Source organism: Carassius auratus, chromosome 46, assembly GCF_003368295.1.
Source record: "Carassius auratus strain Wakin chromosome 46, ASM336829v1, whole genome shotgun sequence".
Taxonomy (NCBI): Eukaryota; Metazoa; Chordata; class Actinopteri; order Cypriniformes; family Cyprinidae; genus Carassius; species Carassius auratus.
Window position 1 is genome coordinate 636839 of NC_039288.1, and position 26451 is coordinate 663289.

General features: G+C 37.0%; 1 protein-coding gene across 4 annotated transcripts; it reads right to left on the reverse strand.

Annotated features, from left to right (window-relative positions):
• Nucleotides 1-1719: 1719 nt before the first annotated feature.
• LOC113063814 (gamma-aminobutyric acid receptor subunit alpha-1-like) lies at nt 1720-23847 on the reverse strand. 4 transcript variants are annotated; one of them, XM_026234157.1, is made up of 10 exons: nt 23175-23847; nt 21213-21313; nt 18606-18712; nt 17119-17186; nt 15424-15644; nt 14480-14562; nt 14028-14171; nt 12857-13009; nt 3813-4015; nt 1720-2370 (listed from the first exon to the last, which is right to left on the reverse strand). In XM_026234157.1, the coding sequence occupies exons 2-10, from the start codon at nt 21290-21292 to the stop codon at nt 2053-2055; spliced, it is 1377 nt and encodes a 458-aa protein (XP_026089942.1). In that variant the 5' UTR covers nt 21293-21313; nt 23175-23847; the 3' UTR covers nt 1720-2052. The 4 variants fall into 4 exon arrangements, with proteins under 4 accessions (XP_026089942.1, XP_026089939.1, XP_026089941.1 ...); XM_026234154.1 differs by lacking the exon at nt 23175-23847 and adding an exon at nt 22525-23095; XM_026234156.1 differs by lacking the exon at nt 23175-23847 and adding an exon at nt 22509-22615.
• Between the last annotated feature and the right edge of the window lie 2604 nt (nt 23848-26451).

The following is a 26451-nucleotide window of genomic DNA, read 5'->3' on the forward strand; positions in this document are numbered from 1 at the left end:
TATCACTTCGATCACAATAAAGCCCTTACTAATCTATATTGCTACATCAAAGTAAAGTATGATCACGTGTAAAAGTTCCTCATTTAAGAGAACTTTTCTTTTCTTTTTTCTCTCAGTCCAAAAATAGAGAGGATACTCTTTATAAGTTTGGTTTCTTTTCGACAGGTGCTTGAGGAGCAACTGACATGCCACAAACATAAAAAACAATTGGCATTGTAATAGCACTACAAGACATATTTACTGTATATGTAGAACAGTGTATTCACATACATGGCTAATCGCTAGACATGTCTTCTTTAAGTTTTCATTAACGAGCAGAGACAAAGACGTCTGGAATGGAATATATGTTCACTATGGGCTGTGAGACGAAGGCAGTGTGGCTGATACGTTCTTCACTGATGTTTTAGAAAGGTTGCCCATATCTAATTCAAACAAACAAGGAGAACACCTTCTAATAAAGTAGTCTCTTAACTCACAAATATATACAAGGCACTGCTCTTGATCCGCTCGGACTCGTCCACTTTAAAGTGATAACTCTAGTGCCATCATTTTTATATCCTGTGAGCGCCACAAATTCTCTTTCAAAAAGCATCGACCAGAATAAAGAATATTTTAATGCTTAATATAAAATTGTAACAATCTTTCTAAGCATCTACTTTAGTCTCTCTTTTAAATGGTTTTCATTTACATGTATCGGCACATGCTTAATCATCAAAAGTTAAATCAAAACTTGACTACAAATAAATAAATCAAATAAAACATTTCTATTCCCGAATATCCTCAATGATCTGCATGAATCGAAACACAACGCTCTCTCTCTCTCTGTCAAGCACTGAGTTTGTACCTTGTAGTTATATTTAGCAAAGCTCAAAATGAATATCGACATCTCTAAGATTTCAAAATATTTACATGAAAACAAAATAAATAGTATGCTTTATGATATACACATAAATCTTTTCTCTACACTTCTTATATCCATGTGTAAATGTTTTTTTTTTTTTTTTTCTCACTGAGACATGTTTTATTGCTGTTAATGGAATCCTAGTAGAATTTAAGGTCAAATAACAGAAGATCCAGAACACAGGCCAAAGAGAAAAAACTGAGGAAATCAAGCTGTTAACTGGGTACAGAAAGCTTCATCATGCAAACTTATTCCATGTACATTGCTAATGTAATGCAAAAACATTTTACATTTTATTTTTTTTAAAGAATAGTTCAACCCATTATATATATATATATATATATATATATATATATATATATATATATATATATATATATATATATATATATATATAACTTCACCCTCATGTTGTTTTAAATCTGTTGGCTGTTTGTGTGTGTTTTCTTTTCTTCTAGAACACAAAAGTTTAACATTCTTCAAAATGTTTCCATATACAACAACACAGTCAGCACATATGTCCAAAAAGGACAAACTAAAATTAAAAAAGCGCCATAAAAATACTGCATACATCATCTATAGGTTTATGTGGTAGATTCATATGAGGAACAGGACTTCAGAAGATGTGGAATAAAGTACGTGGAAACTTTTGTAGTTGGTTTGGGTCCTGCCAGATGTGATATAGCTGCTAAACTGCCATCGAAACGAGAAGAGCAAAGTGTCTCCTTTTGTGTTCTACAAGAGAATACAGCACTGGAACAACATGAGGGAGAGTATGTAATGACAGAATCATTGCTTCTTTTTTTTTGGGGGGGGGGGGGGGGGGGGGTTAATATTCCTTAAGCAGGGGAGCATTAAACTATAATTCTATGTGCATTTGCAGAATAGCATTTTCTCAGGTCTGATATACTGTCGGATTGTATATATATAGTAAGTATGAGTTCCTTCCAGTGCAGTGGTTTGTACATTATCCAGTCCCTCGGGTTATCATAGGTATATACAGTGTGTTACATATGCTGACACAAACTTGAACGTGGGAGCTTGACTACTAATGAAACATATTTGAGACAAATTGTTTTGTTTAAATTTTTTTGTTGTTATCGTTTAGAAACATAAGAAAGAAAGAAAAGAGAAAAACCGGGGAGATAGAATTAGTGTGGCTGCAGGGCGCCCTGTATTTTGGGTTTTTTATTCAAGTAAGTTGCCCAATACACCAAGTTAAAGGTTCCGAAGAGCAGCGGGAAAGCTATTCTGGCGATCCTGTCGATCTTGCTCACGCTGTTGAAGGTCTTCTTGGCCTCGGGGGCTTTGGGTTTCGGCTCTTCCTTGGGCTCGGTTGGTGGAGGGGGGGCACTTTTAGCAATAGTTGCCAAACCAGGGTCTCTGGCAATGTTCGGAGCAAACGTCGTCGCCGTCGCAGCCGTGTAGGTGTTGTTCTTTTTCAGCAATGACTCCTTCTTCTTCTTTTGCTGTAGAGGAGGTCAACAGGAAATATGTCATCAGTTGTTATGGATTAAGAAGATTTTACATAAGGATAAGGATTTATAATATGGTGTCAAACGATTTATCGCGATTAATCGCATCCAAAAATGGTACGTTTTTGTTTACATGATATATGTGTTTGTACGGTGTATATTTATTATGTATATATATAGTATACATTTTGAAAATTTTACATGCAAATATTTATATTCAGATAATTTTTCGTAAATGTCAACAAAAACTTATTGGATGCGATTAATCGTGATTAATCATTTGACAGCACTAGTTTAAACGTTACATTGCAATTAATCTTGAGATGAGTAAGAAATGCTGTATGTTTGAGATCACTGCTGTTAAACCTGATGTCTATAATGTTTGAACAAATCAATCCAATCGCATTCAGATTTCAGTCATTGGCAGTTGCTTGGTTATAATTACTTAACATAATGAAACCAGTGTTGGATGAAGTGCATTAGTAATTAATTACTGTAATTTAATTAGTTACTTCTGCTGTAAATGCATTAAATACTGTATAGACTTTAGAACAACTCTATATAAAGCAATAGTGGATTTAACATCAAAATGTAACATCTAAAAAAAAAAAAACTATTAAAATAATAATACTTTAGAATGTATGTGAAATATAGATTATACATTTTATTTCAATGAAAACAACTACTGTACACGCCATGTTTTCACATTTATCCGGCTTTATCCAGTGGATGTCACTAGTGTAACCTAATGTCACCTCGTCTGTTTCTTACATTAAGTAATTATTAGTAGGAAATTAAATATTATGAACAAATAGTTTTTTTTACAAGATACTAAGTCATTATGAGAAATTTCATCATTATGTGAAAGGGTAAAACTTTTACAAGAAACTATATCGTTATTATGAAAAACTTCTAACTTTTTAACTTTTTGTGAGCAATCTTATATGAGATACTAATTAATTTAATGTTAAATGAGATTTTTCTGTATTTAAGTCATTTTAAAAGTAATTTCTTAATATTCAATTCAAGTTTCAATTCAATTCAAGTTTATTTGTATAGCGCTTTTTACAAAACAAATCGTTACAAAGCAACTTTACAGAAAATTATGTTTCTACAATATTTAGTAGTAGCTTGTAGTTTGTGCACATTTGACAGGATTTTTGAAAAAATAATAATAATAATACAAGACGTAGTCAGCTAGACGATGAACTATCAATATTATTAATTAAGGTATTATATGATTCAGTCACACATTTAGCAATAATTAATATAATGTTGTAAATAATAATAATAATAATAAAACACTTTCAGTAAATGTAAAACAGTAGCTTCGGACAATATCAGTACATGACAGTTTTCATTTTTATGAACGAATACTTTAATGACATTTTGTTACATCTAGTTTTCCTCTTAACTGAAAGCTGAAAAGCCTTTACCTTCTCGGGCACCACACTTTTCCCGTCCCAGGCGTACCCCCTCTTGGTGAAGTAGTTTACAGTGGCAAACTCAATCAGAGCCGAGAAGACAAAGGCGTAGCAGACGGCGATGAACCAGTCCATGGCTGTGGCGTAGGCCACCTTGGGCAGAGAGTTTCTGGCACTGATACTCAGGGTGGTCATGGTGAGGACAGTGGTCACTCCTGCAGCGGTCAAAGCATATGGAAAACACCTGCATTAAACAACTATAGGCCATCATTTAATCAATCTGCCAGAAAACAAAATAGTGTTTAAGTTTAATAGTGTTTAATAGTGCTGGGCCCCTTTTGTCTTCATTCCTCAGAGCAACAACACTCAGACAGGCTGTGGTGTTTAAACTCTGCTCAACTGGTACAAATGGTTCACACTAATAACTAGTTGCTTATTAGCATGTCTTTATTAACATATTAGCTGTTTATTAGTGCTTATAAAGTACATATAATGCATGACATAATCCTACCCAATACCCTAAACTTAACAACTACCTTATAAACTATTAATAAGCAGCAAATAAGGAGTTAATTGAGGCAAAAGTCATAGTTAATGGTTAGTTAATAGTGAGAATTGGACCCTAAAATAAAGTGTGACCGAAAAATGACCTACTTGAAGAACTTTTGAGAGCTTTTTTACTGTTTGTGACCATGCATCCTCAAAGAGAGCTCCTGTAATGAACAGTGACAGCTGGCAAACATTCATTAGTATGAATTATGTGTGGTGTTGGACATAATTAAATTGAAACTGTAGTGCATATTTAATTCCTGCTGTCTCTTCTGCCCAAAACAAGCCTGAGCCCTCCTCCTGAAGTCAGACTGATCCTCTCGGCAAACACTGATTCTCACAGCATCATTACAAATGTTTGCTATTTGTTCTTAAGCTAAGTAATACCAGACAAACCCCAAACTGCAATGATGTGTCTTTGCTACTTTTATCACTATTCAAAATAAAAAATAGCTAACTATTTAGGGCAGCTTTTGCTTAAAGTGTCTATGTGAAATAACTGATGATAGCCTCATCCTGCAGAGATACACCCAACGGTTAAAGTTCTAATTAGGTTAGTTAGCATGGTTATTAAAATGTTCCACTCACTGTGTCTAAATACTGAACATTTGTTTATATGAGCCATATCTTTTAACAACATTTTCCTTGACACACACAACAGGATGGGAGACAATGAATAATGAGAGTGCAACAAAAATTACATTAACTCTCAAAGGTGTTCAATAACGTGGTTAGGGAAAGAAAGTCTGTGGAGACTAGAGAGAGAGAGAGAGAGACAAAAAGAGAGAGAGAGAGAGAGAGAGAGAGAGAGAGAGAGAGAGAGAAAACAAGCTTATTATATATATATATATATATATATATATATATATATATATATATATAATATATATATATAAGGGCTGGTTATTAAACGCATTAATCAGATGAATTAATTATCATTGTATCTCATATTTACATCACATACACTGTAAAAAATAAGTGTAATTTTAACTGTAAAATTTTGTAAAAACGCTACGGAAAAAAACTGATAATAGGTTAACAGTAAGTTCCCGTACTATATACAGGGAAAAACTGTAAAAGATCTAACAAAGCATTTAATGTAAATTTACAGTAAAATTCTGTTAATTATACAGCTTTTAGAAGTAAAAAAAGAACAAATCAATGTATAATTTACAGTCTAAAACTGTAAACTGATATTCCCAGAATTCCCTGCGTGACACTCCACGTTTGAAAGTATTTTGTTTAAATAATCATGTTTTTAAATAGTTCTTGTTATCAGTTATGTACATTTGAGCTTTATGTTACATCTTCTGTTGCTTAATGAAAGTTTTTTGCATTATTTAAGTATCACGTGTGTTACCATGATGGTGTTTTGTGTTTCCATAAATGTGCACCTTCTATATGTTAATATATACTTCTGCTTGTGGTGAAGCTACTTGTGATGAGCTTTGATACTTCATGTGGCTTTCTCTTATACAGTACCATCTTTATTATTATGGTGGTTGTCAGTATTTTCAAGGTACAAAACAGATTTAATTTTGTGTGTTGTTGAATTTACTGGTTTATATTCACATTTTCGTGTTTGTAAATTACAGCTTTATATTGTAAAATTAACAGTTTTTGACGTAAATGTGTTTACAGTTTTCTGTATTTTTACAAAATTATTCTGGCAACCACAGCTGCCAAAAAGTTTTTGTAAAAACAACAAGAAATTTTTTACAGTGTACTTAAGAAATATTACACGAGAAGTAGGCTAAGTGCAAAATGTGATACTCATCTTATACAACAGTTCATTAAGAAATTAATCTTGTGTTATTTTAGACACAATGCTGTCTGTTTTGCTCAGGGCTTGAAAATGAAAAAAAAAAAGAAAATCAATCGGTTCACTCTGAGCAGAATCAATATTTTAACGTTTCTGTTCTGCGTTCCTCTGATATTATTACCATTCCGAAAAAATAAAACAAAATATATATTATTGCATTTTGAGAGTAAAAAAAAAAAGAAAAAACGTGGCATTTTATTAGCCCTATTACTTCCGAAATAATAAAGGCTAAAATGCCTGTAGTCTAGAACAACATATTTAAAAACATTATAAAAAACAGTTATTAGTTTAGGCTATGAAAACGTCAATCCAAAAACAAATTAATCTAAGGTGAAGCTGATGCCTACCACTCTCTTTTGGCACAAATCTAAATGTTACCATGTTCCCGACGTATCTGCATGCAAAAATGTTATTTAATATAAATAATATAGAATAATATTAAATGTATAATAAGTAACGCTGTATATGTGTCCGAAAGTTGGACTCTAAGCCCCCCTAGGCTATTTTAGTTCCCCTCACTCCACAACAAAATAATTTCAATTAACAGTATATAGAAAAGAACAGGAATTAAAAATATAAGAAGCTATAGCAATATTAACGACAAACTAAAACCTATTAATTTAGACTAAAACGAAACTGAAACTGGGTTTTTCATTCGACACAAAATCAAAGTTTCTGTATTCGCAATGTATTTGAATAACAAATGATTATAAAAAAAATAGCCTAATGTTTGTAAACAGATTAGCGTATTTTAACAATGCAGCAAACCTTTTTAAATATTTTGATAATTTACTGAAAATAAATTAATTACTTTTTAAACCGTTTAAATGATTATTAATCGGTCAAAATGAGATGATACAGTTTGCTGCATTCATGTGCACTCAGAAACCGGTGACTGTGAACGAATCAGCAGAGCTTGTACGAGTTTTTGTCATCGCTGAATCTTTCTCAGACGTTTCCAAATGTCGAAATTGGTTAGCGCATCTATCTATGCATGATGGTGTCTAATGCCCCTGGCGAGCGGAGCTTCTCAAAGTTGGAAATAATCAAAGGACAGCCGCGGTCCTCAGTTGGGCAGGAAAGGCTAAGCCTGCTGCCGCTTGAGTCTCGAATGCACATTCACCAATGGCGAGAAAAAAAGACCCTTTTTGCGCTGCGTCATCAGGCATAATTTGGTCTTAATCCGGCCATGAAGGCGGTGCATTGCCATTTAGACTTGCCTATGATGAGTTGTAGCCTGGTAATACCAGACTCTGCTACTCCACTTTGCTTCGTAGACAGAGTCTGGAATGGCATAATAGAGAAGTGTTTTCTCTCTCGCTAGGGGGCGCTTGTCTGAAGTTTAATATCATTGGTTACCCGTAAGCCAATCAGATACGTTTAGTTATGACGTATGTTATTCGCCTGTACAGCCGCATTGAAGCACAGACATCATGCATCGAACTCAAATCTATGATTGAATTTCCACTGTAAACCTGTTGTAAACACATGATGATGCGAGCGAAATACCGGAGTGAACATGGCTGTAAATGGCTTTTGCAGTTTGAAATAGAGTTGAATGTTGTCCATAACAGAGCGAATTGCATCCCGTGTCTCGTTTCCCATTTCCGCGGTCGTGTCTCGTTTCCCATTTCTGCGGCCGTTTCGGTTTTCGATTTCTCTAACCTACAATGTAAAACTCGGCGCTTAGCATCTACGTCACGGCTCTCAGCCGTCCTCTGTTCGTTGATTGGCCCGGCTGTTTCCAGACCGGTGGCAAACAGAAAGCTCTGACGCTACATCAGACTGAGTACAGAACAAGGGGCAAGGAACTCGACCGGAAGTTGAAGTCGGGTGGGGGCTGCCATCTTTTAGCAGAACTTCACTTGCGTTAGCATTCCCATTGACTCCCATTCATTTTGGCGTCACTTTGACAGCGAATAACTTTACATCTGAGGCGTTTAAAGACTCTGTTTGTCCATTATTTATTTCTAAAGATACACGACAATATATAAAGGGCTCCATTACCTTCTATGTTACATTATGGCCCCGTAGAAACAGTTTTTGTAAAAAATAGGCTAACGATTGCGTCATAACCACTCGGCTCTCTGTCGCATTACCGTACAGACAGGAAGAGAAGCTCGCAGGCAATTAACTTAATATGGCGTACTGGCGTTACATTTTAAAATACTATACAAAATAATTAATCAGAATACTTACTCCTGCTCACTCACGACAAAGAACTCCCCGCTCAAGCTCGCCGTCTCTGCAAGATTAACGATGGCAGTTTGCACGCACAGCTACTAGAAGATTTACATCTGGCAGACAGGTTGCTGACGTCGTCAAGCTTCGTTTGAGTCTGCGCGTCAGAAACTGAAGTGCAAAAAAACGCTAAAACTGGGCTTCACTTGTCTCAATTGAGTTCCAATGGGGTCGCTGTGTCCATTTCTTTTACTGTCTATGATACAGAAGCGAAATGAAATTGAGCGGAAGCAGGAAGTCTGATGTAGTCAGGCTAGATGAGTTCACAGCTGAGCCGACATTTCACTCACTGGCTTCAGAGTCATATTTGCATATGCCAGAGTCTGCTGGAATTCATGATTGGTTGACAGCAAATTTCAAATATTAAATGGAACGATTAAATAACGTTATTAACCGGTTAATGGTCATTTCAAATTTTCGATTCTGTTCGGAACTATAAAATTTGATTTCGTTTCTGTGTCTGGTTCTGTTCCTGTCAAAATTTCATTTGTTTCCGGTTTTCGTTTTCCGTCCCTTGAACCGGTTCGGAGTCTTGGTTTTGCTCATTTTTTTCATAGTGGCGTTGGCTTTGATGTGGCGCTGCACAGAACGATTGGTGTGTGACATCGTCCACAAGTTCTTGCGGTTCTTTGACGTCACACACCGATCGATCTGATGGTGATGATCTGCTTCAAGTCGAACAAGCTTAATGATTCAATGAACCATTCATAAAGAATATTTTACTTCACTCCTAGATGAATCAGCCATTTGAACGAATCAAATTAATCAATAAATGACTCGATGACTTAATCATTAAGACATGTACCACCACCTACTGGCAGTTTTAGTTTATTATTTGCAGTATCATTTTATTAAAGAAATAATTTCATATTTTCTTAGTAATAATAATACAATTAAAAACAAATTATTAAAGTTGTAGCTCACCCAACCAAAAATTTCAATTCTGTCATCATCTACTCACATGGTCCAAAAGAGTATATTTAATACATTTTATCAAACAAAATATTTATTGCTGAACCAACTTTTTGTAATCTCTGTTTGATGTTTTGCACAACAATGACTTTAAATGATCTTTGAGTTATTTCTCCAAATTCGATTTGCAATTAATTAATCACAATCATGTAATTAATTAGGTTAGGTGAGTGGCTGTACAAGTGAACTTGACTGTGCTGGTCATGAAGATGTACAGTAACCCTGTGGATGCACTCTTTCCATTACAACACGCTGAAACATGGCTTTTTCTTTTAAAGTCGTGTTCTCATTATAATTTTATGTAGCCTATAGGAAAGATTTGTTCTGTACATTGCCCTTAATGGTACCTTCCTTTTCAATTGATTCAAGCAATTCATGCATTTGAAGTGTCTAAGGGTATCAGGGTATTTTGGTTTGGTTTGAATATTGTTACACCCCTAATGTATATATTTTCTGTGGCATTACAGTGTTATTGCCCATATGGCTTTTGAACATCTATTCCAAACGGAGACAACAAAGCTCAAGCAATGGTGTGAGTCTGTGACGAGATTATCAGTCTAAGTAACCAACAGGAGACAGAGGAGTGTTCCAGAGACATGTTTGAAATAATTATCTTTCTATTTATGTTTGGTGATGCTAATGAAAAAAAAAAAAATAACTTTGAGAAGACAGGAACAAATTCTAGTTTCTTCTGCAGTATTCAACACTTTATTTTCCAGAAAAGCATGGTGAAATTTAGTTTATCTGTGGTGTTGAATGCTACTTCTTCAAAGGGCCTTTTCAGCAGTTTTGTTCGGTGTAATTTCAGTTCTGGCTGTCTTGAGTTATTTAGCCATTTCTCTTTCTCTCTACACTGATAATATTAAGCTTACTTCTGTCTCAACAAAGTTATCCTGGTCTTGAGACCTTTCCAGCAGCAATATGAATCTTCTCTCTAGTTTAATTTGCTTCAACCCCCTCAGGTCTCTGGAGGAATATCTTCAGCACAAGATGTTGTTGCACTTCTTCTGTGATTTACAGGTAGTTCCTGCTATGGACCCATAATACTGCTCATCATTTTCCTTTAACATCATAGTCTTGTGACATTACTGACTTCTTCACACCAACATAAACCACACTATCGGCACTAAGCCTTGTTATAGATCAAGTTATGGAACTGCAGCGCCATTCGTCAGTGTGTTGTTAAAGGGATAACTCACCGAAATTAAAATGAATGATAAAATGATTTATCAGAATGTTCCAGGCTACAGGAAGTGGACAGAACAGTGGTGGTCTCATTATAAGGAAAGGAGCTGCTTGAACATTCTGAACATTCTTGGACAAAACTTACTCATAAAAAATTATGTAACTTTATTTTGAGTACTTCTTTATTGCACAATGCACATTTCTTAATATTATGCTAAAAATGTGTTTTAAATTACTATAAATAAGGACTGTATGATCTTTTTATAATATCAGTCTTTAAACGCAATATATTTAAAGTGTACCTGAAGTATACTTGCAATAGTTCCACTTTAGCACAATCAAATGCATTTATCTTTAGTTGGACCTCAGCACTACTTCTGCACAGTTAAACTGGATTAAGCACAACATTAATTGTTCCAATTTAGTAGACTTTAAAGATACAGGTTTAGTATACCAAAAGTACAATTGAAGGGTATTTTTATGAAGCACATAAATATTAATTTTTTTCTTTTTTTTCTCTTTCTTCCTTTTTTTTTTCTTTTTTTTTTTGGAAAAGGGCAGATTTAAATTCCGGTCAATAAAAAAAAAAAAAAAAAAAAAAAAAAAAAATATATATATATATATATATATATATATATATATATATATATATATATATATATATATATATATATATATATATATATATATATAAACAAACAAACAAACAAAAAAAACAACAACAATTGTGTCACATCCTTGGCCCTCTAGTCACGTTTCAATCTAAGTGCATTTGTAGAATACAAGCTTTTAGAATTGAGAATATCAGTATAGTTTTGCAAGGCTGAGCAACCCAACTAAGGCACAGACGGCTTTCAGATGCTATTTATTTGTTATTATGTTTGTCTAAGATGCAAACGCCTGGGAATCCAAAGAGCCTAGTCAGGAGACTTGATTCAAGGGTAGCCCAACAAGCTGACAGAAAAACATCCGACATGTGCTACATAATACATCACACAGACGCACAGATTCCTCCCGGCACAGTTTAAAACTTTGAATACTGTTGTGCTCACTGTCAAATTAAGAATGTATGATTGTGCAGTTTGCATGCTCCTTCTAAAAGCACTAACAATCAATGCATGCAGCCTTTTAATAAAGGATTGAGGAAAACTGTAACTAAAACAGACAACCTTTTAAGACAAAGAAACAGAAAAAAATTGATTTTTGAAATAAAAAAAGGAACCCAAACCCTTGTTCTGTTCCGAAACCTGCCGATCTAGATAGCTTTTAAAGGATTTTCGGGATGTGCCCAAAGCTGAATACCCTAACTGAAAAGTTAAAGGCATGGATAATGACTTCTAAACAAATAACAAATTATAATCAATAATATATATAAATGCAGTATATATATTAAAAAGAAAAAAAAAAAAAGAAAGAAAAAGTATATTATGTCACACCTTGTGCTTGCTGTAAAGCAGGTGAGTGAAGTGACAGCACAATATTTTAGAAATATCTAAAAATATTTAGTGAACAGTGAATGTGTAAAAGCCCCGTTGCGGTTTCTGATGTGCAGCAACAAGTGTGTGAATTTCTCATGGCAACCTGAAACATTTCACACTGATTTCTACAAGGGCTGAGCTGCAAAGCTGGCTAGAAGCATAGAGATACTGTGAAGCTTCATTCACTAAGGTGTAAGCATTAGGACATCCTCGGTGTCAGTTCACGCAGTTGAACAGTACCGCAGCTGTCACCGAATCTGTTTAGATTGGCAGATCACTCAACCACTGAACGAGTGCGGCTCAAATGTGTTTTATGTGACATGCATGCATTAAGTTACGAGGACGGACTGACTGGTGCATTGCCTGTGTATTGCACATGGGTTCAAGCTATTTTTCTCAATGGCTTTCAAAAAGTGGTGGAGAAAATATTGGCAGGAAATTGGTGGGGACAAGTGTAAAGTGTACAAGGAAATCCCAGAACGAGCTAAATAATATTTGGAAGAGCTTAGAGAAACACAGAACATTTTTATGCTTATTTACATATATTTTTATGCGTTGAACATGCTAACATCAAAGTCTCCGGCATCAGTTGTGAGCGGAGTGTTTTGTGTGTCTCATGAGGAACACTGTTTGTGTGGTGCAAGCAGTTGCTGTCTAGCTAGATTATTCCAGATCAATCATTTATGAGATCGTGTTTTGGAAAGCAGACAGTACAACAGCGCATTAGATTTAAAGATGTTGGAGACTGCTGCAAAGTGATGCTAACAGTGCATCGATCGCTTAACTTACAGATCAATTAGGACACTCACCAAACACAGTTCTGGCGGGGACAGATTCCCTGTTGAGCCAGAAGGACACCTGGGACAGGATCACGGTCATGATACACGGCAAATATGTCTGGATGACAAAGTAACCAATCTTCCTCTTGAGGTGGAAATGTGTGGTCATCACAACATACTCTCCTGGAAGTGAAAGAGGAGAAATATATACATTAATGAATGAGTATTAGGACAGGCAATTAGACGTGTTAATTTAATTATAAAGAAATTAACCCAAAATGAATGCAACTAATCATGCAAACTAACTGCAGCACAGAATACTCATTTAGGGACTTTTCTCAGAATATACTGATATGCAAGATTGATTATAATGAATCTGAATGGATATCATATAGTTATTTTATTCACTATTCCTTTACCCTAATGTATATAACAATCCATATGCAGTATGCATTTATTTTTATGCCAAATCATTATTCCTAATTAATCACTGCACTGCATATTTTTTTTTGTTTGTTAAGTTATGTTTTCTAATGGATTGTCTATATCAGTGTGTATAGAAAACATACTAGTGTTAATGCACTTTATGTCTGATGCTGCTATCCACACCTGAATTTCCCACATGGGAACAAATAACCATATAGAGCTCATGTGCTGCAGCATATGTGTTTTCATCTGGAAGAAGTGATATTTAGAGCATTTGCTCAAGTGCATCATTCCTAGTTGATATTAGAACGATTCATGAGATTTTAGAATCTATGATGTTTATCAGATGGTTAATATGCAAATATGGTGCTTTAAATAGAACACGCTCTTTCCAGATGATGCTCTTTTTCACATTTGTGTATTGTGCTTACTAAGATCGAAGTAGCATTCCTGTTGTAGTCTAAATCAGCTTTCAGTAACTGGCATCACAGATTATATTCACATACTAACAAATCTGAGAGAATAGTAATCTACCACAATGCATTTCCTGCAAACCGTCAAAAAACCGACTGATCGATAATGACGGGGAATTCACTGTCTGACAACTAAATCTACCAAATCAGATTACTGAAAAGAAGGTAATCCAGTTAACCCACTTTGGACCCTTTAGTTAAAGTACCTGTATCGATTGGCGAATAAAAAAATTCTGGAGCAAGCTACTCTGGCTAAAATGTTAAAACATAACCAAAGGCTTGATTTCTAAACATGAACACACCAGTGCTGGACTGCACCACACCCGAGTCGACCGTCTGTCCCATCAAGTCATACTGGTTGAGACGGGAGCCATCGTCAGCCACGACCACAGACTGCGCCGCCCCTCGCGTCCAAACGTACACCACCTCAGCCCTCGTGTAGGCGTCTGATGCAAACAAACAAGACACAACATCAACTGTGTGAAGTCAAAGAGCTTGGCAGGGTCATACACTGCAGTGGAGCCTCGTGGCATTGAGTCACAAGCTTGTTTTTTATTCATGCCCCCCCCCCACCATTCTTCCTCCAGCGCAGACGCATCTGTTCTTTCTTTTCAAGGATTAGTTGGTAGCTAAATGCATTCGGCTGGTTGTGTGGACTCGGGTAAGTGATGCATTGTCAGAGATGATCTCTACGCTCTGTGAAAGTCCCCGTCTGAGACTCTCCAGGGAAGCGTGTAAACGTCACCGTACTTACAGCTGCCGTATTTGAGAGGGCAAGCATGGGCGTCCATCGGGAAGTCCTCCAAGTGCATTGGACATTCAGCTCTGACTGTAAGCCTGAGACAGAGAGAGAGACAGCGGGATACAATATTATAATCCTGACCGTTAGAAAAACACATCTGGACAGTATGATGATGCATATAAATATGTATAACTTGTATGGAATTGTTATTAAATTAAAGCAATGCATTGAAACAGAATTCAACGGAAGTGGAGTTGCTGCTCACCCATTCTAGATCTAAAGATGTAATCATATATTTGTGTTAGTATTTAATTTTCTAGGTTATCTAGATACATGCATTAAAATGCTGAGTGTGCAGTCCATATATATGTGTTCTAAAAACCCAAACAATTCAGATAATAAGGGATCCAGAAATTGATTTTTGAAGTGTATTGTATTTGTATTTGAAGTGCCCATGATAACTGCACGCTTGCTCATTGTTAAGCATTAATGCACAAGACTGACACAAGCAAACTTTATCAAAGCTATTATTATTACCACGCATTACTGTCTGGAGCCCTGTGCAACCGCTTAGATCACTTATACACACAGGAATTACTACAGCTCACATTTACAGTACAGACGCACACACATGCACAGTCTCACTCCAGCTTGACAGCGTGATAAATCAGTAAATGTCATCCCCCTACGGTACATCCCTCCCATTTTTCATTTAGTTGACACAAATATGAACTTCCATCTTCGCCCTAATCTACTAATTAAGCAGAATGACGGATGCTTTATAACCTGACCGGTGCTTTAGGCACTTGAGAGGCAGATGTCTATGTTATTCATGTCAAACTAATACTCTTGTAAATATATATTTGAGTGTATTTCTATACAGAGAGAGAGGGAGACCCAGATCACTTCAGGTCAAACCCCATCATTAGAAGGAAATGCACCATCAGCAGCTTCACCTCATGGTGTACAGCAGCGTTCCTTCTTCTTTGATCCGCAGAAGTTTGTTAGGCATGGTCATGTTATGGGCGACTGACTTCTTTCCGTTGTGGAAAAACGTGTCGGGCGTCCAGATTTTGCTGGCCATGAGATTGTTGAGACGGAGCACTGCCATGGGACCTTTAAACTTCAGCCTCTCGTCCTTCCAGCTCTGCCTGAAGAACACATCGATGGTGTACTCCTGCAACATAACACAGCCTTTTCTCATCCCACGCACAAAAAGGTAGTGAAACATGTTCATGTGGCGTTCATACTTCATCCACTGAATTTTATGATAGCGTTGCATTTTCAAATTTAGTTTGTTTCACTAAATAATGTGTTCCATGTCCTTTGCTCGCTGTCAGCCGACCAAATGCATGGCTTGAGTATGTTTGGATTATTTAATTCGTGTTTTATGAATTGTCTGGAATGCTCTTTTATAGCGTTGTAATATAATTTAGGTGTCTGTTATTATTTTATAAACTCAAAGTTGCATCTGATGTGCTTTATGTTAAGTGTTTTTTCCAACATGCTTGCATTTGTGCTGCTGTTTTGCAGTTTTTGGCTATTTAAAGGTCACACTCTTGTCATACAATTGTAGCTCATAGTGATCAGCTGCGGTCAAGCTCCAAATTTGACAAAACAAGCCCTTTTTCATTTGTCCTCAAATGCTTTGAGGATTCTAATAGAGACTTGTAGTTATAGAGTAGCTTTTGTGTAATAATTTCAGTAAAACCGCAGTCATCTAGTGGAGCCGTGAGCTTTCTGAAGCAGTGCTGGTCATAATTAGAGGCATGAATCATTCTAACAACCGCTGATCATCATAGCTGTGAGCATTTATTCATATTCACACGATCATCCATTATGACTCAGACACAGCCGGTTGTTCTAGACAGAGTCACATGACTGGGTGAATGAAATGTAAAGCAGAAAAACAACAACAATCCAACATCACTGCAGCATTTGAACCTTTTTATGACATTAGTAGACTTAGTAGACAAGCATGGATAACATGTAGAGATGCTTCATAAATGAACTTATGTTTGGCAGGATATGCCATTATGTTATAAAAAGTATATAGTGGCTTCAATATATCACTGAAGACAAACTTATATCTGAACGTCATTTCACTAGATGGCAACACTAAGTGCAAACAGATGAAGCTCGAGCTCTACTCAGAACTGACTTTCCTGTTTCCAAAGGTATTTTTTAGTAAAGGTACGTTCCCCTCACAGGCATCGGGTTCATCACATCAGATATGAACATGTTTCACTAACTCTTGAACAAACAAGAGTCATATTATCGTTTTATGATTTAAAATATTTTGTGAAATGTTCTGCTTAACAAGCATCTTGTGCTTAAATCTAAATAAATACATATCACCTGCTTTGATATTTTAATGTATTCCAAAACATTCATCTATTTTTTTTATTATTATTATTATTATGTAAAGAAGTGATAAGAAATATGGGTTATGGTGTTATAATCAATTAGTAATTTCTTCCACTATTAGTGTATACTGGATCAGGCTTCAGATTTACAGATTATTTACAGATGAAATCATCACATTTCAAGCTTTCAGTGAGGTGAAAACATTGAAGCAGATGTAGATGACTCTTCTGAACACTGGCTACACTGGAAACCCGTGACATTTATACAAAGTAAAAAAGTTTTACCATGTCATGGTCCGAGACCGGCCCAATACTCGTCACGAAAATGTCAGTCTTGACTTCGGTTACACGCTCTGTTGAAGCAAGAAATGAGGAGTTTGAGTGTCAATCAGTGCTGCTCATTAGTTTTAACATCGCTTTAATCCAGAGGTTCAACCTGTCTGAGTTCAGAAAACTCTTCACACTCCACTCTCATGCGTTCTGTCTCTCTTGCATCCAACTTCTAATAATAACTGGGATATCTTTCCTTTCCTTTCCTTTCCTTTCCTTTCCTTTCCTTTCCTTTCCTTTCCTTTCCTTTCCTTTCCTTTCCACAGAGCATTTAAATCCCCAATCACGTCAAGCAAACCTTACTATAACCTATAAATATGCTGTTGTCATTTACTAAGAAATGCACTTACTTTCTTGCCTCAGTGAAAAACAGCATGTCTGTGTGGTTGGGATGATGACTGATGTTGACAGAAGTTGTTAGTCAGCTTTACTTGCTATTTATGACATGTTTTCACTTTGTGGATGCTAAGGTAATGTGAGTAAGGTCAAACAGATGCATGGACAAATAATACTATTTTAGTTTTATTACGTAAGGTGTACATTTTCAAAACTCTTTGTACAAACTGATCACACATCCAAACCTGATCGCATATTTTAATTACAGATATGCATTTTATCAGTCCTCATAATCAATGCTGAAAAGCACTAGATTATTATATGTAATGAGAACGTTTGGTTTGATCACTGAAACACAACAGTAGGATCTTCTCTTCATTCAGTACCTTCACAATAAGCTCATTCAAATGCAAACACTGACAGATACTCTACATGTTTCAGATGTTACTGTTAAAGATGTTACATTGTTACATTAGGAAATAAACTTGCATTACTTATGTTTTGCACTGACATGAAATCCATATTGTAATATAATGTTTGTATGGTATGTTTGCAATAGTATAACACACACACACACACACACACACACACACACTTTAAACATTGTGGTTATCATCTGCCAAAAATAATTTATAATATTACAAAAACTCCTTATATTTTTTTTGTTTTTGTTTCAACAACGGCAAACTAGTTTTCTAGAATCCAGATTTATAGAAATATAAATATACTGTACCAATTAACTGATTGACCAAACATCTGTTGGACTTAATGACCCAAATGTATTAAATTGAACGAGACTGAAGAGATGAAAATGAAAAGTTACACATAACGTGAAGCAACTTATTCATTTATAAAAGGTGAATGGAAACTGTTTCCTCTGCAGGACATTACATTTAAATCTAATAATAATAATAATAAAAAAACATAAAACTGCTATATACGTAAGTGAATTAGAAACCTATTTCGAGTGGAGCATGATTGGTTACTGATTTATTTTCCCGATGTGAAAAAGTGCTGTTACATCCGTCTGAAGATGTAAGTTTAGAAATCTCCCACAGGGCTGAAAACTGGGACACGAACACATGAGGCCAAACTTCTTCACGTACCTCCGAGCCCAGGCCTGAGACGGTTGTCGTAGCCATCGAGGAGGCTGTCCAGAATCCTGGTGAAAACTGTGGTGTTGTCTTTCTGCTCATCTGCGCTTTGACTGGAGCTGACAACACACAACAGCAGACCTTTTACTCAAAACACACCATGTGTGTCTATAACACACCCTGATGTGAAAAATCACTGCAACACCCTCCTCGGTGTAACTCTGAAACATCCAGCCGGTTTAAAGAGAATTTGCAATGCAACAGCCTGCAGATAAACAACAGCTCTCCTTCCGTCTTAGGAGCAAAGGAGGATATATATATACACAGGAACAATGCATTATTAATTAGATAAAATACTCTTTTAGATGCAAATAAGCATGAGTTCTAGCAACACGAAACCAAATCCTAAAAGACACACCCATGGCTGCAAAGAGAATGAACTCATCAATATTTCAGACAAATGATTAGGAGCAAAATGCAGTTTAATCATATAGTGTAAAATGAACAAGAGCCTGTGAAACGGTGGCCAAGTTGTGTTCCTCTAAAAACAATCACCGTCTGACCGTTCATACATAATTGCTTGCTTTTTTGGTAATGGTTGTCACTCTTTTTAGAGTGTGTGTCTGCAGACTCAATAAACACTGTCTGGTGTTGGGGATGGACACAGATTTGAAGGAGAGGATGAGGTCTTCGTGATTAGTTAGCATGGACCACGGATGGGGGTGTTTTCAAATAGAGAAAAGTGAGAGGTTGAGATGCAACAGACCCCAAAACAGAGAGACATCACCGCACTGAACTGCAGGTTAGCTTTGCATCCTGTGTATTTGATATCGGGCATGTATTATTGCAAGTAATTCCAGTATAAATCTTCCAGTAAAGCAACATGGACAACTATTGATTTAAAGCAGTTAAATCAAATTTAAACACAATTGTCTGATGATATATGCTCACCGTCGCTGAGAAGAACAGTGCACGCTTTTTGTGCTCATTTCAATCAATTGTAATGTCTCCCAGCAGAACATACAATGGAGTCTGGAAGTCTAAGACCAGGTTTTCTCTGTGTTTTCAAAGAAAACTATTTCTAGGTTACTAATCAAATGTAAGCAAATTTCGATATTGACCCTCCTTTCTACAAAGATAAGATTTACTTTTTTTAACTAAAACATATTTTTTTTAAATCATACTGGTTTGTGCAAACTTGCAGACTTTCAAAAAAAAAAAAAAAAAAAAAACATTCCCATCAAATTCTGATTAGTGTGTATTTTTGTTCTTTTATAAAGATGCAAAACACAGGCATTTTCACAAGTGGGCTCTCACACCTTTGGACCTCACTGGATTCAACCACAGGCTGGCTCAAATACAACGAGAATAAAAATAAAAGGAGAAGACCTCCACCCTCCCCCATCTGCGCAGAGAGACATACACGCACATGCACACAGACCCCATGAGCGACACGGAAAAGGGGTCATCAGAGGAAAACCTAGTCTCATACAGTATATTACGCATGCATCCCAGAACAACACTGGTAATGCCAGCCTGACCCAAAATTACCTCAGAGAAAAATGCACAAAAAATATTTATTTAGTAATAATGAACTCAAATATATTTTTGGCAGATCTGGTGATAGTAGGTTGAAAGAGGAAACATACAGACATGAATAACACACTGCAAAATCCATGTGGTTATGAGCAGCACACAGATCCCCATTAAACATTGTACAGCAACCCCATCTACAGGTCATCTGAACAGCAACAGGGTGAACGCATGCTGTCACAGCACAGCTTACAAATGAGACGGTGTGTGCCTGTGGCATTTTTAAAGTATTGTTATAAAATATTCATGGGTATGTCAACACCGCTGTGACGGTCACCTGTCTGAACAAATACAATAAGTCTAAAGCAAGCAAAATGTTGCATGGCATTTGTAATCACTTTACAATCTTTATTTTGCAACCATGATCTTTGCAAAATTATTTCATGATATGCATCATTAAAACATGCACCCCCCCCCCCCCGAAAAAAAATCTTTATATATTATTATTGCAACTAATCATTTAGAAATAAATCTGCAGAATGATTCTCTGCTAACAGCAAGCTACATTCATGAAACTATAAACTCATTGGTTATTATTACACTTTAGGACTTTTAAGCCAAATCCTCTCAAATAAATATTTATGTTTAGTTGCAAACCTCTGCATTTGTCCTTACATTCAAAACAGCACTTGGATGTAGTTTTAGAAATATCTTGCTACATGTTTTTGTCTAAAAAAAACTATTTCAGTGATATTGCTTATTGATAATAGACATGCATAGTTTTAATTTCCTGCTTCAAAACATATGCAAGCAAAATTCACCTATGAAGCATGCAGTATAACCGTAAATAAAGTTTAAGGAGAATGAAAACCTTAATGAACGCTTCATTAGCATGACATCCTCTCTGAGGTCTGAGGTTCTGATCTCCGTCTGTTAACATCGTAAGAGCTACATTTAGATCAAAGTCCGTAGATATTAACTAAACACTACTGTAACTACAGCACAGAGAGTGCTCTTTATCAAAAGCAGAGAATGTGTTGATCATTTCAATATATGAGTGCATCAACCTCAGGTGCACAAACATACCTTTTCCCAGCCAGAACGCTGGACACCAGTAAACAGGCCCAAATCCAAAGCCAAGCTGCTCCTCTTCCACCCCACATCATTCTCCAAAGGATGTATCCCCACTAAAGAAGACAAAAATACATTCATTAAAAGCATCATTCAAAGAAGCCCAAGGTTTTCCTTTCTCTTTTAACTGAGGTGGAGGAATTACAGGAAGAAGTGAGGTATGTGGTTGTCAAAACCCACACCACGATTGATTATAGGGAGTATGTGCATTAATATACCTCAGAAATATAATTAAAAATATGTTTTTAGACAAACGTTTTCAAAAGTAGTAGGTCTTTAGTGTCAGCTGACATGCAATGACTCCCACAGTTACCAATCAATGTCTGTCTATGAGGATACCTATAATTGTATATTTATTATATGAGTCACAATAGAGCGATGTGATGCAACACATTTAATCATCTAAATACAAATACTGAAAGCAGTTTAACAGGTGCTGAACGAAATGTTACTATTTCCCCTTTTTTTATCCTGTGAATGGATGCATGCTGTGTGTTGATGTGGTCCTGACCCCTGTGTAGTTTACATATAGTGTGGATTAAGAGTAAGGCAATTTAAACAGAGTAAACAAATAACAGTTTTGCATGACACAAAACGACAGTCAGCTCATTACATATGCCACAAGACCCACAATGCAAATACTCAATGTTTAATTGCACTTTGGCAAATTTAGGAATATTAATCTGTGTTTATAGATGTAGAAATATATCGGTGTGCTTTCATTCCGCCGGGTGGCATAGGCATTAACGCAAATCATTCCACACACAATCGGCGTGTTAATCCTCCATTAACATCATGCAGAATAAGCTCGGTGTAAAAACCGTGATCACTCGCCGAGGCTCTCTCCGTGATGCCCACATTCAGATCGCACGAGAGAGATTTGGACGAAATGCCCTGACTTCCCAGGGATTATAACGCTTACACAATCCATAACGTTCACACTTTGTGAGTTCTGTCGCGAGAGTGCATCATCAAAAGCAGCACGATTTAAGGCATCTCGTTATCAGTATTGGGCGTGCGCCTCGGGGTTGCTCCCAAACGTGTAGTAATTCAATTGGAGCAATTAAGCAAACAGTGTGCATCATTTCAGACCATCGCCAAGTTCACAGCAATCATGCATACCACAAACATCGCGCAGAGATAAAAGTACCTCATAATCCATTTTAGGTTTCCAGAATATGGCACTACCTTCATGCAGTTGCGATCCCTCAACCCACGGTTTTACAATAAGACCCAGGCATCAAGACTTACGTTAAATCGATCGCACCTTATCGTCAAACTTTCGCACACGTCTTTTCTGTCTGGATGCGAGGAGAAGATGCTCTGAGATGTGAGCTGTGCTGGATTTGAGCTCGAGGCTGCTGCTGCTGCTGATGATGATGCTGCCGAGCGCGCGCAGCTCTCGCGCACTCTTCATCGAAACTCTTCCCAGTTTACAGCAAATTAGTCATCTACCAAGCCCAAATCCACAAGAATAAAGCTTTACTACAGCAGAACAATGGTGCTATGGCCATGAAATGAGATCACCTGAGTGCATTGCGATTGTGATTCAGAATGGAAGGTGGTGGTAGCTACCAATCTCACAGAGAAAGACCAATCCGTACCATTTTTATATGCAGCACAATTGCACTTGCGCTGCTGTTGACTTAATCTCTTTCAGTGGTGGGGAAATCAAATCCTCTTACATTTTGTTACTCATATCTCGCATCTCTCTTGCTCTCTTGCATTGCGTTGGAACAATAATACACCGCGCATCGTCTCCATCACGATTACACATGCTATTAATTATTACAGCAACGTTGTCGAGCGCTGCCACGTTACAGGCATGTCAGGCACACATTTAGCAATATGCACGCCGATCCGCAGTGCATGCACATGCATGCAACCCAAATAAAGTGGAATGCATGCATCTCTCACCTAAAAATCCGGATGGCTCGAATCTTTCCCAAAATTACCTTGAAGCAGTCTCTAAGACCCCTCGTCTCACCGACTCGCCCAGCGCCTGGAATATCGCGAATATCGCACAGATATGTGTTAAATCAAACGCTTAAGGAAGATCCGCAGTCCTTACAGCGCGTCTGCAGAGCAGCTTTTCTGATCATTTGCGTAGTGAGGACACAAAGTAAAAGCCGGGGGGTGTTTTAAACGTGACATTAACGAGGGAAATAGCGCAGCTTGTTAGAGGCCACGTCGCGAGCATCGATCTCAGCCTGTTGGGTGTTGGAGAGCGATGCTGAGACGATCTGAAACATAGCACAGCTTTCATACAAACTCCACAGCGTCTTGACGTTTATGTGTCCGTGTGCATGTTCATGCATGCGCGAGACAGGATTTAACAACAAATCATGATGAGCAGACTATCGCTTTTGCCTCTTGTGCTCGCTGCTATTAGTTCCACTTTAACCTGATGCAATGCGAGCAACAGCTGCAACACAAATAACTTTAGTTCTAAAGGTTTAAAGAGCACGCAATTCTACAATACAATGTCTTCGTTTCTTAAATTCCCCGTATTCCCCTCATGGAACTTCTTAGGCAAAGGAGTCGCGGATCTCGCGCATCACTGCACGTTTCGCACGTGACCGATCATTCAGCCCTGCCCAATATAAAGCAGCAGTCATTGCACTGTCCCAGTAACCATACTTTCGGCATCCCTCCACCTCCCCATCTCCTCCTTTCTTTCTGTATTCTCCCTCTATACAGTCCCACATGGGTTGTACTCATGTACTATTAACCATCAGGTCCTTTGTTTGGATATGCTGAGATATAAATTAATGTTTTCATGTTCTCATCATTCTTGAAATCATTGTACCAGAACTTTGACTGTACAATATACTTCATTTACTTGGTCTTAATTACTTAGTTACACTGTTGAAGTCAATGCAAAGCAATGCATGTGTTGTTCTTTTCTAATGCACATTATACATATTGTGCATCTGATTAAAATCTCCATATATTTTAATAACACAATCTACCAGCACGACCTTTGTCCTTTGACACAAAGAAGGCTGGGAAATGCTGCATGCGTAGTATGCCAAGAAAATACGCCAACGGCCTTCATCTTTTGATAGTGTGCATTGGTGATGTTAACTGTTAACTGTCAGGCTGTGTATCTATGAGGGAGTAGACAGGGAGCAGTTTATGTAACAGTGATTAGAAGCTCGGGATTTCTCAGGCCATCTTTTACTCTTGCTTTTCTTCCTTAACATTTAGTATTCTTTAGCATACATGAACAAGTTTTCAGTGTTTGTATAATTAGGTTAACTTAAACACTGACTTTAAAGCTGAAAGTAAACTGATTTATGAGCACTTGTTTCAGCTTGTTCAAAAGAAAAGTAGATTTCAGATTCCCAATTCTGAGTTATGAGTGTGTCACTAGTATTGGCCTGAATGTATGACAGAAACTGTCAGCCCACGCTCGAAATAGGCAGAGAAGGACGAATCTCAGATTCTTCACGCCTGTAAATGAAACACTGGAAGAGGTGACATAATCAACACCTATGCACTTCAGCTGTTCACGACTGCCAGATCTGTCACTATTTTGGGAGAACCGGCAACCAGGCTTCCCGGTTTCTGAAGTGCGAGATATAGCATGATGGGTATGAAAGCGTCAACAGGTAATCATAAGATTTTCCTGCTGCACCAGGTGTGAATGTCTTTAGTCAGGACACCAACACATGAAATTAATTCTGAGATGAGACAGAGAAAGATCATAAAATATAGAATCTGGCTTTGCTGAATCACTGTATATATATATATATATTTTAACAGTCTAAAGAAGAGTTATGGACAGTGAAATTAAATCGAAAGGCTGACAGCCCCTATATGATGCATATTTGGCAATGATTCTGAAACTTTGATGAAACTGTGTTATCTAAAGAAAAGAAAGTCAAGGTGGAAAATGTAAGGAGTTTCAGTGCTGAACTGTTTTGCGATCCCTACTACAGAGATAATGCTGGTGTGGAGCTCTCCGTGGTCCTGAACGCTGAGCACTGTATACACTGTCCCCGACCGTATGACTGTCGCTTTCTGTCGGTTCTGGGGATGACAGGGTCTACAGCAAGTTGTCACACTAGAGTGGCTCATCTCAGCATGGGCCTGTCTCATCAACCTCCAGCGGCTCGGAGAGTACCTCTACACACGACATTGCAATGCAAAGCCAAGCTTGTACTAGAGACAGACCATTTGAGAGCTATTTCAGTCTAGTCTGTGGACCGGGCACTGACAGCTATCATGCAGTAGATAACAAAGAAGAAAACATATGTTGTCATGTCCTGTCATAAATTAGGATTTTAACAGTGTATATATTTGCATGAAATCGAATCCTAGTGGGCTGCCTCTGTTGGCACTCTCCTTATTTCGCGGAATTGTCTTCTCGGTAAAGCACTGCACCCAGCTCAAAAATACATTTTAAAAGATGGACAAAGTTGGACAAAGAGAGTGTTGTGTATTTTATGTTTATTGTTATTATTATTATTATTATTTATCTTACCAACATGTCAACTAATAGTGTTTTCTAATTGTACTTGGATATTAAAAATGGAAAATGGACATAGTGGGCACCTACCTGTGTATTGTAACGCAGTCATCCAACATCATCTGAAATTTAACTTCTGATGAAAATGGAATGCAACAAATCCAAAAAGTTTACTGGAAATACACTACATGGCTTTGTCATTGCTGAAACTGTTGACTTCTCTTAATTTATCTCCTGCACTTTATCACCATCATCATGTCTCCTTTGTTGTATTTCTTGTGTGCTCCCCAAATCTGCAATCATCCTCAAGACTGAATAATCATTACATTATTGAACTGTCACTAACCTGTTTGCCTCCCTTCTGCAAATAAACTCCATTCACTAACAAGGCAGCTAACCGGGTTTTTAGTTTTTTTTTTTTTCACTTCGCTGTTTGTCATTATGCTCGAATCAGTCAACCTCAAGCATGACTGGTCTCTCCTTGAACACAGTGACCACTTGGATAAATACCTCCATACCTTTTTTTTTCCTGGCTCTCACCTCTTTTATCACCTCTTTCCATTATTTTAAAGCTAAAGCACTTGACATTGCTCATCCCAAATATAATCAGTTCAACATAGGAACACAGAATAATTGCAATTTTTTTTTTTTTTTTTTTTGTGAGGCCTTTTTTCCTTTTCTCATTCTGTTGTCTCCACACTTAAATGGCAAAGGGTGAAA

Excerpts from the sequence above, each read along its gene's own strand:
- LOC113063814 (XM_026234154.1), bottom strand. The coding sequence starts at position 22,674 with ATGAAGAGTGCGCGAGAGCTGCGCGCGCTCGGCAGCATCATCATCAGC. Across the intron at positions 13,010-14,027 it reads TGTGGTGCAGTCCAGCACTG|GAGAGTATGTTGTGATGACC; the intron begins GTGTGTTCATGT and ends TTTCACTTCCAG. Across the intron at positions 4,016-12,856 it reads CCCCGCCAGAACTGTGTTTG|GAGTGACCACTGTCCTCACC; the intron begins GTGAGTGTCCTA and ends TGACCGCTGCAG.